Source organism: Microtus oregoni, unplaced genomic scaffold (assembly GCF_018167655.1).
Source record: "Microtus oregoni isolate MIOR12 unplaced genomic scaffold, Mior012 000085F_ref0000168, whole genome shotgun sequence".
In the NCBI taxonomy this organism is placed as follows: Eukaryota; Metazoa; Chordata; class Mammalia; order Rodentia; family Cricetidae; genus Microtus; species Microtus oregoni.
This window is the reverse complement of record NW_024544551.1, coordinates 4178045-4192249: the sequence shown is the minus strand read 5'-3', so window position 1 is coordinate 4192249 and position 14205 is coordinate 4178045. Positions and strand designations below refer to the sequence as shown.

Below are 14205 nucleotides of genomic sequence, written 5' to 3'. Positions count from 1 at the left end.
TTTAAATTCTTCTTCAGAGCTAAAGCTGTAGTTCAGTGCCTGGTATGTGTGAACCTGGGTTCAGTACTAAGCAGTTCATACATGCATGCATGCAATCATGCAATGAATAAAGGTCTAATTGGAAGGTTGTATATAATTTGTCTCTTTAAAAATAATACACATGGTTAGTTTTACAAAATTTAACCACTGCTACAAACCAAAAAATGATCTTAAATGCATGTGTATCATTTTGAAATTAATGGAAATCAGTGTAAGAAAATAAGCACCACAGTTCCCTGTGGCTCATAAAATGCAAGCATTTCAAATATGAGAACCAATACAGCTGAAAGAAGATGGGCCTAGACTTCATATTGTCTAGCTCTAGCCTAACAGAACCACCATAAAATTTAAGAATCCACAGGTCTGCCTGGCGATCTCCTACCTCGATGAAATTAAAAAGCAATTCTGCAGGACGGTTTCCTTTCCCCAGTTTGCCCCATCCCTCCAATTACGCCGCCATGCTTATCTGATAAATTCTGGATCAGTGGTTAGTGCACAGCTCTCTGAAAAGCCACCCAAGGAAACAAGGTTACAAGAGTCTTCCCAGACACAACAGAAACATGAATACACACCAGAATCTGAAAACACTCGCTAGCAATGATGGATTTAAGTTATTAACAGATCAAAAAGAGATGGATGGCGGTTTGCTTTTCTTAATCTACATCATCATCTGGATCTATTTAAAGATAGGTGGTGCGCTAACAAACTTGGTCAAGGTTTCGATAAAATCAGTAAAAATAATCTGCCCGGTTTCATTGAGTCGGTATCGATCAATAAAATCACTTGTACAAGGAAGGCACTGTTAAGTACTGACAATCCCAGCCATTAATATTATTTAACACAGTGTTCACCATGCTAACCAGAACAAAGAGCGGTTCATCTGGTGTTAAAAGCAGGATCGTCATAGGTACTGCTACTTCACAGGCTTCTAAGGTGGTTTTATGAAGTTCATCTATAGCTTCCTCTTCTACCGACAATACCCTTTCCTGTAACATATGAGGTTTAAACATGTTTTTTTTTTTTTTGTAGTGTGATGTGGGGCTAGCGGAGGGCTTATATGCCACAGTCTGTATAAGGAAGTGAGGGCAAACCTTGTGGAGTCAGTTTTCTCTGTCGACTTTTATGTGGGTTCTGGGATTCAAACTTAGGTCCCTATGCTTGGGTGGCAACCGTCTTCTCGCTGTTGATGGGATCTTATTCTCTACTTCATTTTCAGTTTAAATGAAATCCTTGGTAAGAACTGGATCTATTATAAATCACTGCTTGGTCTATGAATGAAAGCGAACATTCTAAGACAGGGAGCTGTGAAGGTTTGGGTAGTGACAGTGCTGGCCCAGGGCTCCCCTACCATAAGCAGACTCCACTCAGCTTACCAATGCCTTTACCTTGTCAGGCATGAAGTGAAAAAGAAAAAAATTCAACTAATCCTCAGCCATCGTTAGATGATCAAGAGCGAGATGCACATATAGAAATGTTGTTTTTAACTACGGTGGGTAGCTATGGCTCTCAGATTGATGATAATGAGAAAACCCCATGAAAAAGTTAATACTAACTTCAAAATAATCATGATTCTAAGCCTTAAAATGGAACCTCTTCCCAGTCTTTGAAACCTTGAATACTCAAAATCCTTGCAACTTAGGTACAGAGATGTTCACCATTTTGCCAAGACAATTATAGGAGCCCCTGCCAGGGAAGTAGCTCATCATAGAACCAATCACAGTTCAGTTAGATCTAATTGGTTATTCTCAGCTCTCTTGGGCTTACTCTGCCATTCTCAGAATGTTTTAAACACATAGAACTTAGGATACAACACAAGACTCAGAGAAAAGGTCCCTAGAAGAACTTTCATTGCTAGCACTACTTTAAAAAAAAAAAAACAGGAAAAGGTGAAACTATATACCTAAAATGTCTCCTGGCCATAAAATAGGTATTTCTGGTCAATCAAGAGCCAAATGTTAGGTTTGTGAGTAGTTTATGGGAAGTGAATCGACAGAAGCAGTCTTGTGTGGAGGGAAGTGGCCAGCGCAAATTTTACATGTTTGTACATGTCTGCATATGCACACACTCCAGCATTCCAGAGTGAATTTGAGACCAGCCTGGTCTACGTAGTGTATTCCAGCCAAGACTACCCAATGAGACCATCTCAGAAATGAAACAAAATTCTCTGTTTAAACCAGTGTATCCACACTATCATTTTATGATTTTATCAACTCAAAACTGTAGTAAAGGCATGTGTTGCCACACCTGAAAACCAGAATCCCACCCCAGAACCCATATGGTGGAAAGAGAGAACCATTCCCATAGTCGTCTTCTGAACTTCCATATGTGTATGTATATATGCATGCATATGTATCTGTAAGTACACTCAAACACACACACACTTTAAAACATGTAAAACTAATTAAATAAAAGTCGTAAAATTGTCTAGGGTAGCAAATTTTATATTTCATGAGCAATTTTGAAGCATGTAGGAAAAACCTAAAGAAACAATGAAAACCCAGAAAGGGCTGGTGTGAGTGTTTCTATCGCTGTGAAGAGACACCATGACCACAGCAACTCCTGAAGAGGAAAACGTTTAATGGAGACGGCAGCTTACAGTTTCAGAGGTTTAGTCCATTATCATCAATGACAGAGAACACAGCGGCTGGGAGAGTGGCGGGTATGCAGACAAACATGGTGCTGGAGAATTCTACATCTTGATCCAAAGGCAACAGGAAGTAAACTATCTCATGAAACCTCAAAGCCCGCCTCCACAGTGACACGCTTCCTCCAACAAGGCCACACCTCCTCATAGTGCCACTCCCTTTGGGGGCTGTTGGAGGAAGCTGTTAGCTTGCTCCTGGCCGCCCAGACCAGATTGATTCAGAAATTATATTATTTGCAATACTGTTCAGCCAATAGCTTAAGCATATTTCTGGCAAACTCTTACATCTTAAATTAACCCATTTCTATTAATCTGTGTATTGCCATGTGGCTGCGGCTTACAGGCAAGGTTCCTGTGGGCTCCAGCAGAAGTGTCTGTCTCCTGCAGGCTGCTACACGGGGCTCACTCTGCCAGCTCTCTCCTCCTCTATCTGCTTGAAACTCCCTACTTGCCCTATTTTGCTAGCTCATTGACAGAAACAGCTTTATTCATTAACCAATAAAAGCAAAGCATAGACAGAAGGTCTTCCCATACCAGGGGGTCATTTTCTTAAAAACAACAAACAAACAAACAAACAAACAAACAAACCAGAGCTGGGAAGAAGGCTCAGTGAGTAAATGCACTTGCTGTGCAAGCAGGACACCTGACATGGATCTCTGGAGCCCGTGTAAAAGCTGGGCAGTGGTGCATCTCTGCAACCCAGCACTTCTACAGTATGGAGGCAGAAACAGCAGGATCCCAGGGAAGTTCCGGGGAGCAGCCAGCCGCAAGTCTTCTGCGCAGCAGTCAAGAGAAACCTGCCTCAAACAGGACTGGAAGCAAGGACCGATGCCCAAGGCTCTCTTTCACTTCTACATGTGGGCTGTGGCAAGCATGTGCCCTCACCCACAAACATACGCAAAAATAAATGCGGCTGGAGAAATGGCTCAGTGCTTAAGAGCACTGACCTCTCCTCCAGAGGACCCAGGTTCAATTCTCAGGACACGCAGGGTAGCTCACAACCATCTGTATGTAACTACAGTCCCAGGGGATCTAATGCCCTCTACTGACCTCTGAAGGCACCAGGCACAAAAGTCATGTATAGACATACATGCAGGCAAAGCACCCATACACTAAAATAAATTAATAATAATAATAATTTTTAAAAAATCAACAGATTCCAGTTCCAAGAAGTTGGGAATATATCTTTTCTTATTCTTCCAACTTAATTCTACTGAAAACAGTACATGTCTAGAAAACAAGCATAAGATTAGGAAAGGATCAGGGAAGGGGGGAAATTGTTAGAACACCAGGATCTGAGGAATGAACCCTGTGGCTTCCCATATAACGCTGAAATGTCAGCAGCCATCCAAACCTACGTTCCCCAGCCAGAGTGTCGTGATTATGGCCACCATGCCAGCCTTTCGTGACACTTTTATTTGATATGCTTACTTCACTCCCCCGCCTCCCCATGAAGATGTGACATTGCTATCTGAAGACAGAGTGGCTTCTATCCTCCCCCTCTCTCGTTTTGCCCCTCTTCTCTCCCCTTCTCTCCTGATTCTTGCAATATTCCCCAGGCTGATGTTGAACTCCTAGGTTTAAGTGACGCTCCTGTGTCAGCTTCTTGCATAGATGCAACAACAGACGCAGGCTTTCATGCCCAATGCAAGCTGGCTTTTTCAAACACACTGTAAAATGTTTTAAAGACACCTCCCGTTACAAACGTGCCAGGTAGCTATTCGATGTCTCTGTAGCTTTAAATACGCTACATTATTTCATTGATACTGATGCTATTTCTAAATTATAGTTTACAGATTAGTACACCATTCACTTCTGAAAAAAAGAGCAGCTAAACCAAACCCAAGTGCAGGCTTTCTTGGACTCTCGCTTTCAAAGTATTAGTGACCAAAGAACAGAAAAGAATGTGAAAAATACAGACATAAAGAAAGGTTTTGCTTCTTTTGATTAACATCTTAGAACAAACTTAATTTTGAAAATGGGTGACTTTATCTTTCTTCTTTAAAGTTACTTCCTCCTCTGAGAAAGTCCCATAAGCTGTTCTTGGGCTGAGGCAAAGAACTGGTTTGCGTCCAGGAGTTCAACGCTGGCATGGGCCAGCCAGGCTGTTTCAAACAATAAACAACAAACAAACAACTCCCCACTGAGCCAGATGGCAACACAGAAAATGGACGCATTATTTGCTAGGATTTTGAATATTTAAGTTAAAAACCTTAAAAATCATGGTGCTATTGAGATGCCTCGGTGGTTAAAGCACTTACTGAGCTTACAGAGGACCTGGGATTGGTATTCAACACCCACATGACCACTCACAACCACCTGCAACTCCAGTTTCAGGGGACCAGTACTGTCTTCTGGTCTCTGTGGGCTCCTGCACACATGTGGTACACATACAGACAAGTGAGTGAGTGTGCGTGCCTGCACACACACACACACACACACACACACACACACACACACACAATTGGGAAAAAAACCCCAACATTTACTCACCAATCAACTATTCAATCAACCAATCAGGGAAGAATCATTCTGATCAACTGTAATATTGATCACTATAAAGTCTTTCCTTGGACCTACTATTACATGAAATATAAAACTAACAAGGGTGAAAATGTTTTCCTAACTTAGAAAAATCACCAGTGTATAACGAGAAGAGCCCATACTGGGCAATGGGAAAATAAAATTCTACCCCGAGCCCTTTAACAAACGTACTTGGGAAGGTGACAGAGGCTTTAGAGGCTCTCCGATCTCAGTCTCCCCGTGTCTAAGGAAAACGGCAGTGTGGGCCACCACAGGTAAGGTGTTGGGCTGCAGTCACAGGTGACCAGCTGCCCTCCAGAAAAGAAAGGTCATTTGCCCTGACCTTGTCAAGAAATAGACTGTCTCTGACAGGCAGCAAATGAGCTGGCATGGGGAGTCTAGGCCTCTGTGGCCTTGGGAGCATGGCTTGGGCCAGGTCAGTGTTATACCTTACAGCGCAGGCTGAGCTGACTTGCAGGTGTCTGACAAGACAGGCTGTTGGCAGCTACTCCCTGGGGTTGAGCCTGGTCCTGAGGGTGAATGGGATTGTCCTTGGAGTTAGGTGGGCAGTGGAAGAAATGACAATGCTGTCTACCTCATCGAGACCTAAAAAGCAAGAGTTGTCCACAGCCAGGGTTTTGCCCTTTGCTTCTGGACCTTACAACAACCTCCGCCTAGCGCCCACTGTCCAAGGGAGAAGAAAAGGCTGGCAATGAAGTCCTCTGGGTTTTCAAAAGTCACTGAGCGACACCAACGTGAATTTGAAACACACAGCAAGAAGCAAGCATGCTCAGCCTTCAATCACATCTTTCAAGGCCCATTTCTGAGAATAGAAAATTCTAAGCTCAATTTGGGCGCCATTGTAAGCCCCCTCCTGTGCCAGATGATTTTCTCCACATATTTACATATGGAGCACAAACAACTTAAAATGTTTACACTGAGGAGTAATGGAAGTCATGTGTCAAATGCAATGGGGGGGAGGTGGAAGGGGGCTAAAGCTCTCTTCAGAGCTAAAGCCTGAAGATATACAATATCTGTGGAAAATCTGGCCCTGCAAATGAAAGTGCTTTGTTTACCTATCCCGTCTAATTACAGAGAACATGCCTTCTACCCTTTGCAGACAATTTCTTAGGTCGTGTTCGCTTGGTTTTTGGTTTGCCATTTGCTCTCAAGTGTCGCCCGAAGCTATGGAATCCTGATCACTCTACCAAAGAATCTCAGAGAAGGCCACACACACTCCAGCGATTTGTGATTCCACTTGCCTAAATTTAGACTCTCACTCCCAGAGACACAGTGGAGAATCCTTCCTCCAAGCCACAAAACCCAAGAGAAAAACCCATAAGCATCCCCCTCCTCAGTCCTCAGTACCCTGCCCTGTGTGTCCTCCTTGGACAGGGTAAAGATGACAACACTAGAGAAGGTTGGGAACTGACACCTGGCGTCTTCCTCTCCACCGAGATGTTCTCCTCTTTATCCCTGGGCATCAGCCACCAGTGACTCAGACCCAGCCATCCATCAGAGCTCTGTATGGGAACAGCACACGAGCTTGACAGCTCCCAGCTTCTCTCCTATGCAAGGTCCACCCTGGAGTTAATAAAGCTTGAAGGGGCTACAAGGACAATGCAGAAAGAACAGGGCTATGCTGCCCATTTCTCTAATATGATACTCTTAGAAGGATCAGTCTTCTTAACTCTTATAAGAAGTCTGACTCTTCTGTCTTATGTTGTTTTTTGAGATGGGGTCAGGCTGACCTTAAATTTCTGGTTCTCTTGCCCAAGCCTCCAAAGTGTTGGGATTATAGGTTGTCTACCTCAACACATCTGCATCCCAAAGTGCTTTGGGATTGATTATAGATATGTCCAACATATTTGCATCCTTCTTTTTTGAGGCAGGATTCCTTTCCTCCCCAAACTATGCTCACCTCCATATATCACTTCTCACATGGGACTAAATGTAGTACATGTCTGACTATTTGGGTCTAATTTGGTACCTGTGCTGCCCATCTAATGGGGACACTATGGAATAGTCACCTGAGACTTCAGAGGCTTTGGTAACATTCAGGTAAGTGGACAGTGTAATGGTCTGTCCTGTCCCTTTAACAGACAAGCTTTACCCACTCCCTCCCCAGTCCGCTAAGGCAGGCAGATCTTCCTTCTGCTTCCAGCCTGAGTTCTTTCCTTTCCATCTCTCTCCAAAAGAGGCAGCTTCTGTCTTTCTCCCTTCTCCCCCACCTCCCCTCCCCCCCTCTCTGGTTTTCTCTGTCTCTCTCTCTCTCTGCTCTTCCCCTTCTCCCCTTCCCCATTCCCTTTCCCTTCCATAACCCACTAAATAAATACCCACTATCTCTGCATGGTGTGTCTCTGTCTCTCACCTGCTGCACAGCTCCCTGCCTGGGACCCGCTGACGCATGTGGCCCATGGGCCACTCAGGATACCGCAGTGTTTTATTTTTACCATAACACACAGCGTCTTATTCTCTCCTTTGCCTTCTCTGTCACTTGTGTAGGAGGCTTTCATCTATCTCACCCAGTTCTTCTTGTCCTTCAAGGAGAAAGTAGAGAACTTCCTCTTGCATTCCATCTAGACCAGTGGTTCTCAACCTTCCTAATGCTGCGACACTTTAATACAGCCCAACCATAAGATTATTTTCGCTACTACTTTTTAACTGTATTTGCTACTATTATGAATCATAACGTAAATATCTGTATTTTCTGATGGTCTTACAAGACCTCTGTGCAAGGGTCATTCAACCCCCAAGGGGTCGTGCCCCACAGGTTGAGAACCACTGCTCTAGACATATATTCTGATTCTCAGAAAAGTTGACACTTTCTCAGGGGCAATTTCTATACAGTCTTGGTGGGGTTTTACACATATCTTAGCCTGTCCCACTGAAGATTTATTTTCTCTCAGGACTCCAACTAGTACCTGAACATCTAAAACCAAGGGCTGAGAAAGCAGAATCTTTGCATCTAAAACACAAAGTAATCTGTAGAGCTGAATTTAAAGATGCACAGATCATTTCAATAGCATTCTTCCCAGGACACTAAATCTGAACTTACCCAATGCATAAGCAACTTTAAACACAATCCAATAAAAGCTAATGAGCCAAACAATAGTCACGTTTGTAACTGAAAACAGCCTGCATCTCGGAATCTCCGGCTGCTGGTCAGTATTTGGTGTCACATTCTTATATTAGTGAGACAATGATGTAGGCTCTGTTACACGGAACATCTCTTACCTGCAAATATGTCTCCAGGCCTTGCCGCCGTTGTTCCAGGACTTTGGGGACCCAGTTCCTGACGTGTTTAGAAGGGATTTCTGGAGTCTTTATACATTTCTTAAGCTTCCAAGACAGAAGAGAAAAGATGTCTGTTAATTATAATAAAATAATTTGGGAGAAAGAAAAGCCAACTAAGCAAAATAAACCTTCACTAAAATATGCAGAGAAGTTTTTCGAGCATTTCTTCCTTAGGCAGCCTGATTGTTTAGGCTTCAGAACAAATGGGTTTTATGTCTGATAATCGTTATGGTGAGTATTTCAGATTTAAATGAGCTTTTTCTGAAACATTGAAAGTCTAGTACTTGAACTAAAAGGAAAGCAAAGTAAGACATATAGTTTCAAATACCAATTTATTTCATAGCAATATTACCACAAGCTTTTAATCTTGTTCTCTAACTAAAGAGAAAGTTCTTCCACATATGATTTTCACATTAGAAAACAGAACAAAGTATGGACATTTCTTATCACTGTCCCCAGAAATATCACATTAACTGGAGCATAACACTCAGGAGAGGTTCTAGAAATTTCTGAAATGAAGTGAATTTGAAAATATAGACAAAGGCTAATCCTTCCAACAATCCAGAAGAGAACTACAAGCTCTCCTCGTGCACACTGAAGGGCAGTTTTGAGTTAGAATATCCAGGGAGTCCTTTTTGGTAACGACATTAAAAATATATATTCTGGGTTGGAGAGATGGCTCAGTTGTTAAGACCACTGGCTGCTCTTCCGGGGGACCAGTGTTCGATTCCCTGCACCCACATAGTGGCTCACAACCATCTGTAACCCAAATTCCAGGGGTCTAGACACCTCCCTCTGAACTCACCAAGTATCAGTCACAGAAGGGTACACAGACATCCATGCAAGCAAAACACCCAAACAAATAAAATCAAATAAAAACGTAGTTTTCAAAAAAGCTATTCAAAGTTAAGTCAAAGCTGCTCTGGTCTGTAAAATATCATTTATCGCCAAGAAGGGCTAAGCCCTAAACCTGGAGTTTTTCCATATACAGTAAAGCGGAATTTTTTCCAGTTTGGTAAATTATTGATTTAATAACAGAGTAAATGTCCTGGATTATCTGGGCAGGTTCAGTGCAACCATGAGGCCCTTACAAGAGGGCAGAGGTTACAAAGTACAAGGGATGGTGGTGCACACCTATACTACCAATACTAAGGAGGCTAAGGCAGGAGGATCACAATGCGGAGGGTACCCTGGTCTACAAATAAAGATTCTGTGTCACGGCGGGAATGTAGCTCGGCACTTGTTTAGCATGTACAGTCCATTGGGTTTAATCACCAGGATCTAAAAATATAAAAGTATAAAAAAAATTCTTAAATAGGTGGCTATCTTTTAATAATGGTCTCAACAGCCTCCAGAAGCTAAAAATGCGCAGGACCTTTAGAAGCTTGGATGTATCTACTCAGGGCTTCTAGAAGCTTCAATGGACCTACTACCCGGGCCTCTAAAAGGGTTGCAGTTCTGTTGCCAACTCAGTTTTAGCCTGGTTAAGTTGATTGTGGACTTTGCACGAGAGAATAGACCGTGCAGCTTTATGCTACTAAACTTATAGAATGGTGCAGAAGTAACCTCTACAAATAGATAAGCCCGCCATCCTAACTGAAATCTTGAAGACTTACTAACATGGCCCCTTCGCAAAACACGCAGAGAAAGAACATTTTCTCATCCATGAGAAAACGCACGCCTGAACCTGTATAGCCAAACGCACGATTAAACTTGTGTAGCCAAAAACACAATAAAACTTCTTTCCGCATTTAAGAAAATTTTCAAAGGTGACCACTCTAGGCTGAACCTTATGGACACTATGAGAAAGGAGCATTTCCAACAGCAGCCCTTCAATGGCTGAGCCCATGTTTGCCTCCTCCCTCTATACAGATACAAGTGATTGTAAGCCCCAGTCTACCCTTTCTTACCAATAGAACTTGTAGGAACAGAATTACACAGTCTTCTGGGCACAGCTGCCTGGAGAGCTAGAAGCCTGCTGGAGCCTGAGGTCATTGGAGATTCCCAGTGCTATAATTTTGCTGGCCTTCCCTGTCGGCGGTACCTTGTCCCTTTGAGACACAAGTTCTGCCCACTCCCAGTGTCTCCATTCCTGCCAAGCAAGCCCCCCCCTCTCTGTCTCTGTCTCTCTCTCTCCCCACTGTTCTTCTGAAGAGACAACTTTCTGTCTCCCCCCTTCCCTTCTTCTCTCTCCTATTTCCCTCTCTCTCTCTCTCTCTGTCACTCTATCTCTCTCTCTCTCTCTTTTCCCCATACCTCCCTACTCGTACACTCCCCCAATACCCATTAAATAAACTCTCCGTACCCAAGCTCTCTCTATATGGCGTATCTGTCCCTTACCAGCCAGAGTCTCCCACCTCCAGTGGGACCTCCCAGGGTCACTCATGCTGTAAATCCTAACACCCAGAGAAGTCTGGTTCCAAAAAGAAGACAGCATGGGGACACTAGAGGACTTAGGATTTGTTCAAGCATATTATTCTCCTGCCGGTTAGAGGAAAGAATTTTATCACTTCTCAATCATTTGGCTCTGACAATAATAAACAAACACCTTGACCAAAAGTGCCTAGAGAAGGGAAGGCTTTATTTCATCATCCAGGGAAGTCAGGGCAGGAACCTGGAGGCAGGAACCAGCACAGGCCATGAAAGACTGCTGCTTATTGGCTTGCTTCCCATGGATTTCTCACCCTACTCTCTTACCCCATCCAGAACCACCTGCCAAGGACAGTACTGCCCACAGTAAGATGGACCCTTCCACATCAATCAATCAAAAAAAAAAGCCCTACAGATTTAACAATACATGAAGGTATTTACTCAATTAAGATTCCTTCCTCACAGACGACCCTAGATTCTGTCCAGTTGACATTGAAACTAGCCAGCACCGCACACCAACAGAAAACAAGTTAATTGAGTGGATGAAAGTGATAGCATTAAAATCGGGGGTAGGGTGGGGTGGCAGGGAGAAGGCCTGTGTGAGGTGGCAGTGTCTGAGGCATGAACTGAATTCTGTTTGAAAACAGCCAGATGAGTGACCCAAGGAACATTATTATGGCAGAGACATCAACAGAAAGGGAGAGCCAGGCCTTTGGTGCTCAAAGCCAGCAAGGAGAGAAGGACTCCCACAGGTGGCAACACTATACACTTCAGGGCCCTGTGGGATATTATTTTAAATGAGAGGTAAATTGATGAATCAACAATTCATGCCATGACCTAACCTTTACTTTGGAGGGAACATGCTGGGTTCATTGAACAAGAAAGACAGCATGGGGGAGAGAGGTGGAGCTAACAGGCCAGTTCAAAGTGGCTGAAGAAAGTGAGGCAAGAGATGATGGTCTTGACTGTGTGTGCTGATGGTCTTGACTGTGTGTGCTGATGGTCTTGACTGTGTGTGCTGATGGTCTTGACTGTGTGTGCTGATGGTCTTGACTGTGTGTGCTGATGGTCTTGACTGTGTGTGCTGATGGTCTTGACTGTGTGTGCTGATGGCCTTGACTGTGTGTGCTGGTAGTGGATGTGGGCAGGTGTGGCAGGCTATGGGTGTGCAAGGTAGGTCAGATCATCATGGTGCTAGGGCAGACCTTCAGGTGTAGACCTCCTCTGGCAGCTGTCTTGATGAACTGCCTGCTATTGACTGAACGGTGTCATAAAGTCAGGTTTGAGCTCAGTGACTGTATTAGACTTCTCTAGAACTGACAGAATGAATACGGCTGTGAGCCAGCCAGCCCAACAACCGCTGTTCATCAATAGAAAGTCCAAGAATCTACTAGGGGCTCAGCTCATGAAGCCGGATATCTCAACCTGTGAGTTCGAGGCCAGCCTGGTCTACAAGAGAGAGTTCAGGACAGGCACTAAAGCTATACAGAGAAACCCTGTCTCAAAAAACCAAAAATAAAAAAAAATAAAGTAAAATAAAAAAAATAAGAATGTGACTGCATCCTGGTCACAGAGAAGAAAGCAGAGGAGGTGTCAATCCAATCCAAGAAGGGTTCTCAGAAGTCGCGGAGGAAGGGAATCTTTCCTTCTTTTCATTCGTCCACCCTTTATGTAAATGGCCTATACAATGGGTGGAGCCAGACCAGACACCTTCATCCACCAGGCACAAGCTGTGCAGTTGGAAATGGTAAAGCAACAGGAGCCTGGTCATGCCCACGGAAGAACAACAGAATCCCATCTGTGACTGTCACCACTGTTTTGTGCTTACAACCACGGTCAGCTCTATTTAATACCCTGTGAACAGGGGGAAATGTCATTCAGAGTTCAACATGTTAATATGGAAAATCGTGATTTCCTAAGTTCCCTTACCATCACCGTGGTCATGTGACACAATTGAGACTTGTTAAAACGTAGCACAAGTCTACTGGGTGGAACTTCTGTTTTCCCAGAAAGACAGCAGAACTTGTTTCTGCCAGAAGTATGAAGTGAAGCCTGGAGTGGCCGCAGCTCTATTATAATCAGAAAGTCAAGTCATGTTTGGACGGTGGACACTGAGGCTAGCTCCATCCCTTGGGGTGCCTGACTTTAGGTTTCCTGAGGATAACAACAATAGATCTCTTACTTGCTTAAGAAAACCAGTCAGGGGCTGGAGAGACGGCTCAGAGGTTAAGAGCATTGCCTGCTCTTCCAAAGGTCCTGAGTTCAATTCCCAGCAACCACGTGGTGGCTCACAACCATATGTAATGATGTCTGGTGCCCTCTACTGGCCTTCAGGCATAACGCAGAAAGAATATTGTAAACATAATAAATAAACAAACAAACAAATATTTTACAAAAAAGAAAACCGGTCAAAGTTCTATAAGATACAACCTTAGACACTCCTAACATAAAGTAATCAACTCTTGAGATGGGAGAATCTACGCTAGAGATGCCTCTCGGTGTCCACGTGGAGCTAATGTGTGAGTGAGTATACAGAATTCTGTAAAACCAGGAGTCTGAATCCTGTGTGTGTGTGTGTGTGTGTGTGTATCTTATAGATATAGAACTAAATTATATTGCATTGAGAGTGAAGTCCTAACACAGCAAAAGAGCTATGGTGAACAGAATGCACAAACTGGCCCCATGGTGTTTACAGCCTACCTAACTCCTTCCATGTGGGATTACCATGGGATAGTCACCTCCACGGTTACATGTCTGTACCCCTCAGTCCTAGCAGACTGATGGCTTTGAGGAAGTGGCCTCAAGCAGCTAAGAGCTGCCTCTATCAACAGTCAGCAATACAAGGCATCACTCCTACAGATTCAGGCAGAAGTCTGCCCAAGTGAGCATAGACACGGGCTTAAGCGGACAAGACCACATCATGGCTGCCCTTGATCACAGCCAGCCAGACCGACTCCTGACCCATGGAGACTCTGTGTGACAATGGTTACTTGAAGGTTTGTGTCTGAGGTGACTTACTATGCTACAACGGAACACTGGGAGGGCCAACGCGGATGGACAGGTAGTGAGTGGGGATGGGGATGTACCCTACAGGAGTGTTTCTAAAAGGGGGCAAGGGGAGGCAAGACAACTGTGCAAGCCTTACAACCTGACTTTGACTCCCCACAATGTTCCACACTCTGTCTCTCCGGTTTTCTCTCTGCATGTCGAGGACACAGCACTGAAGGCATCTTTCCTTTCTGTTTACAGGAGGGTACGGAGGGAACCGATCACCACACAGACTTTCTCCATGACACATTTGGAGGGGGGCAAGAATTTAGATGAGAGACAAA

The 14205-nt window shown here is 44.0% G+C and overlaps 1 protein-coding gene across 6 annotated transcripts in view; it reads right to left on the bottom strand.

Moving 5' to 3' along the window:
- Window positions 1-14205, bottom strand: part of LOC121441955 (sorting nexin-24) — a 138009-nt gene that overhangs the window by 38681 nt on the left and 85123 nt on the right. For all 6 annotated transcript variants that reach the window (XM_041643380.1, XM_041643379.1, XM_041643381.1 and 3 more), the window contains exon 3: window positions 8444-8548. In XM_041643380.1, coding sequence (XP_041499314.1) covers window positions 8444-8548 — 105 coding nt within the window. The remainder of the gene's footprint in view (window positions 1-8443; window positions 8549-14205) is intronic.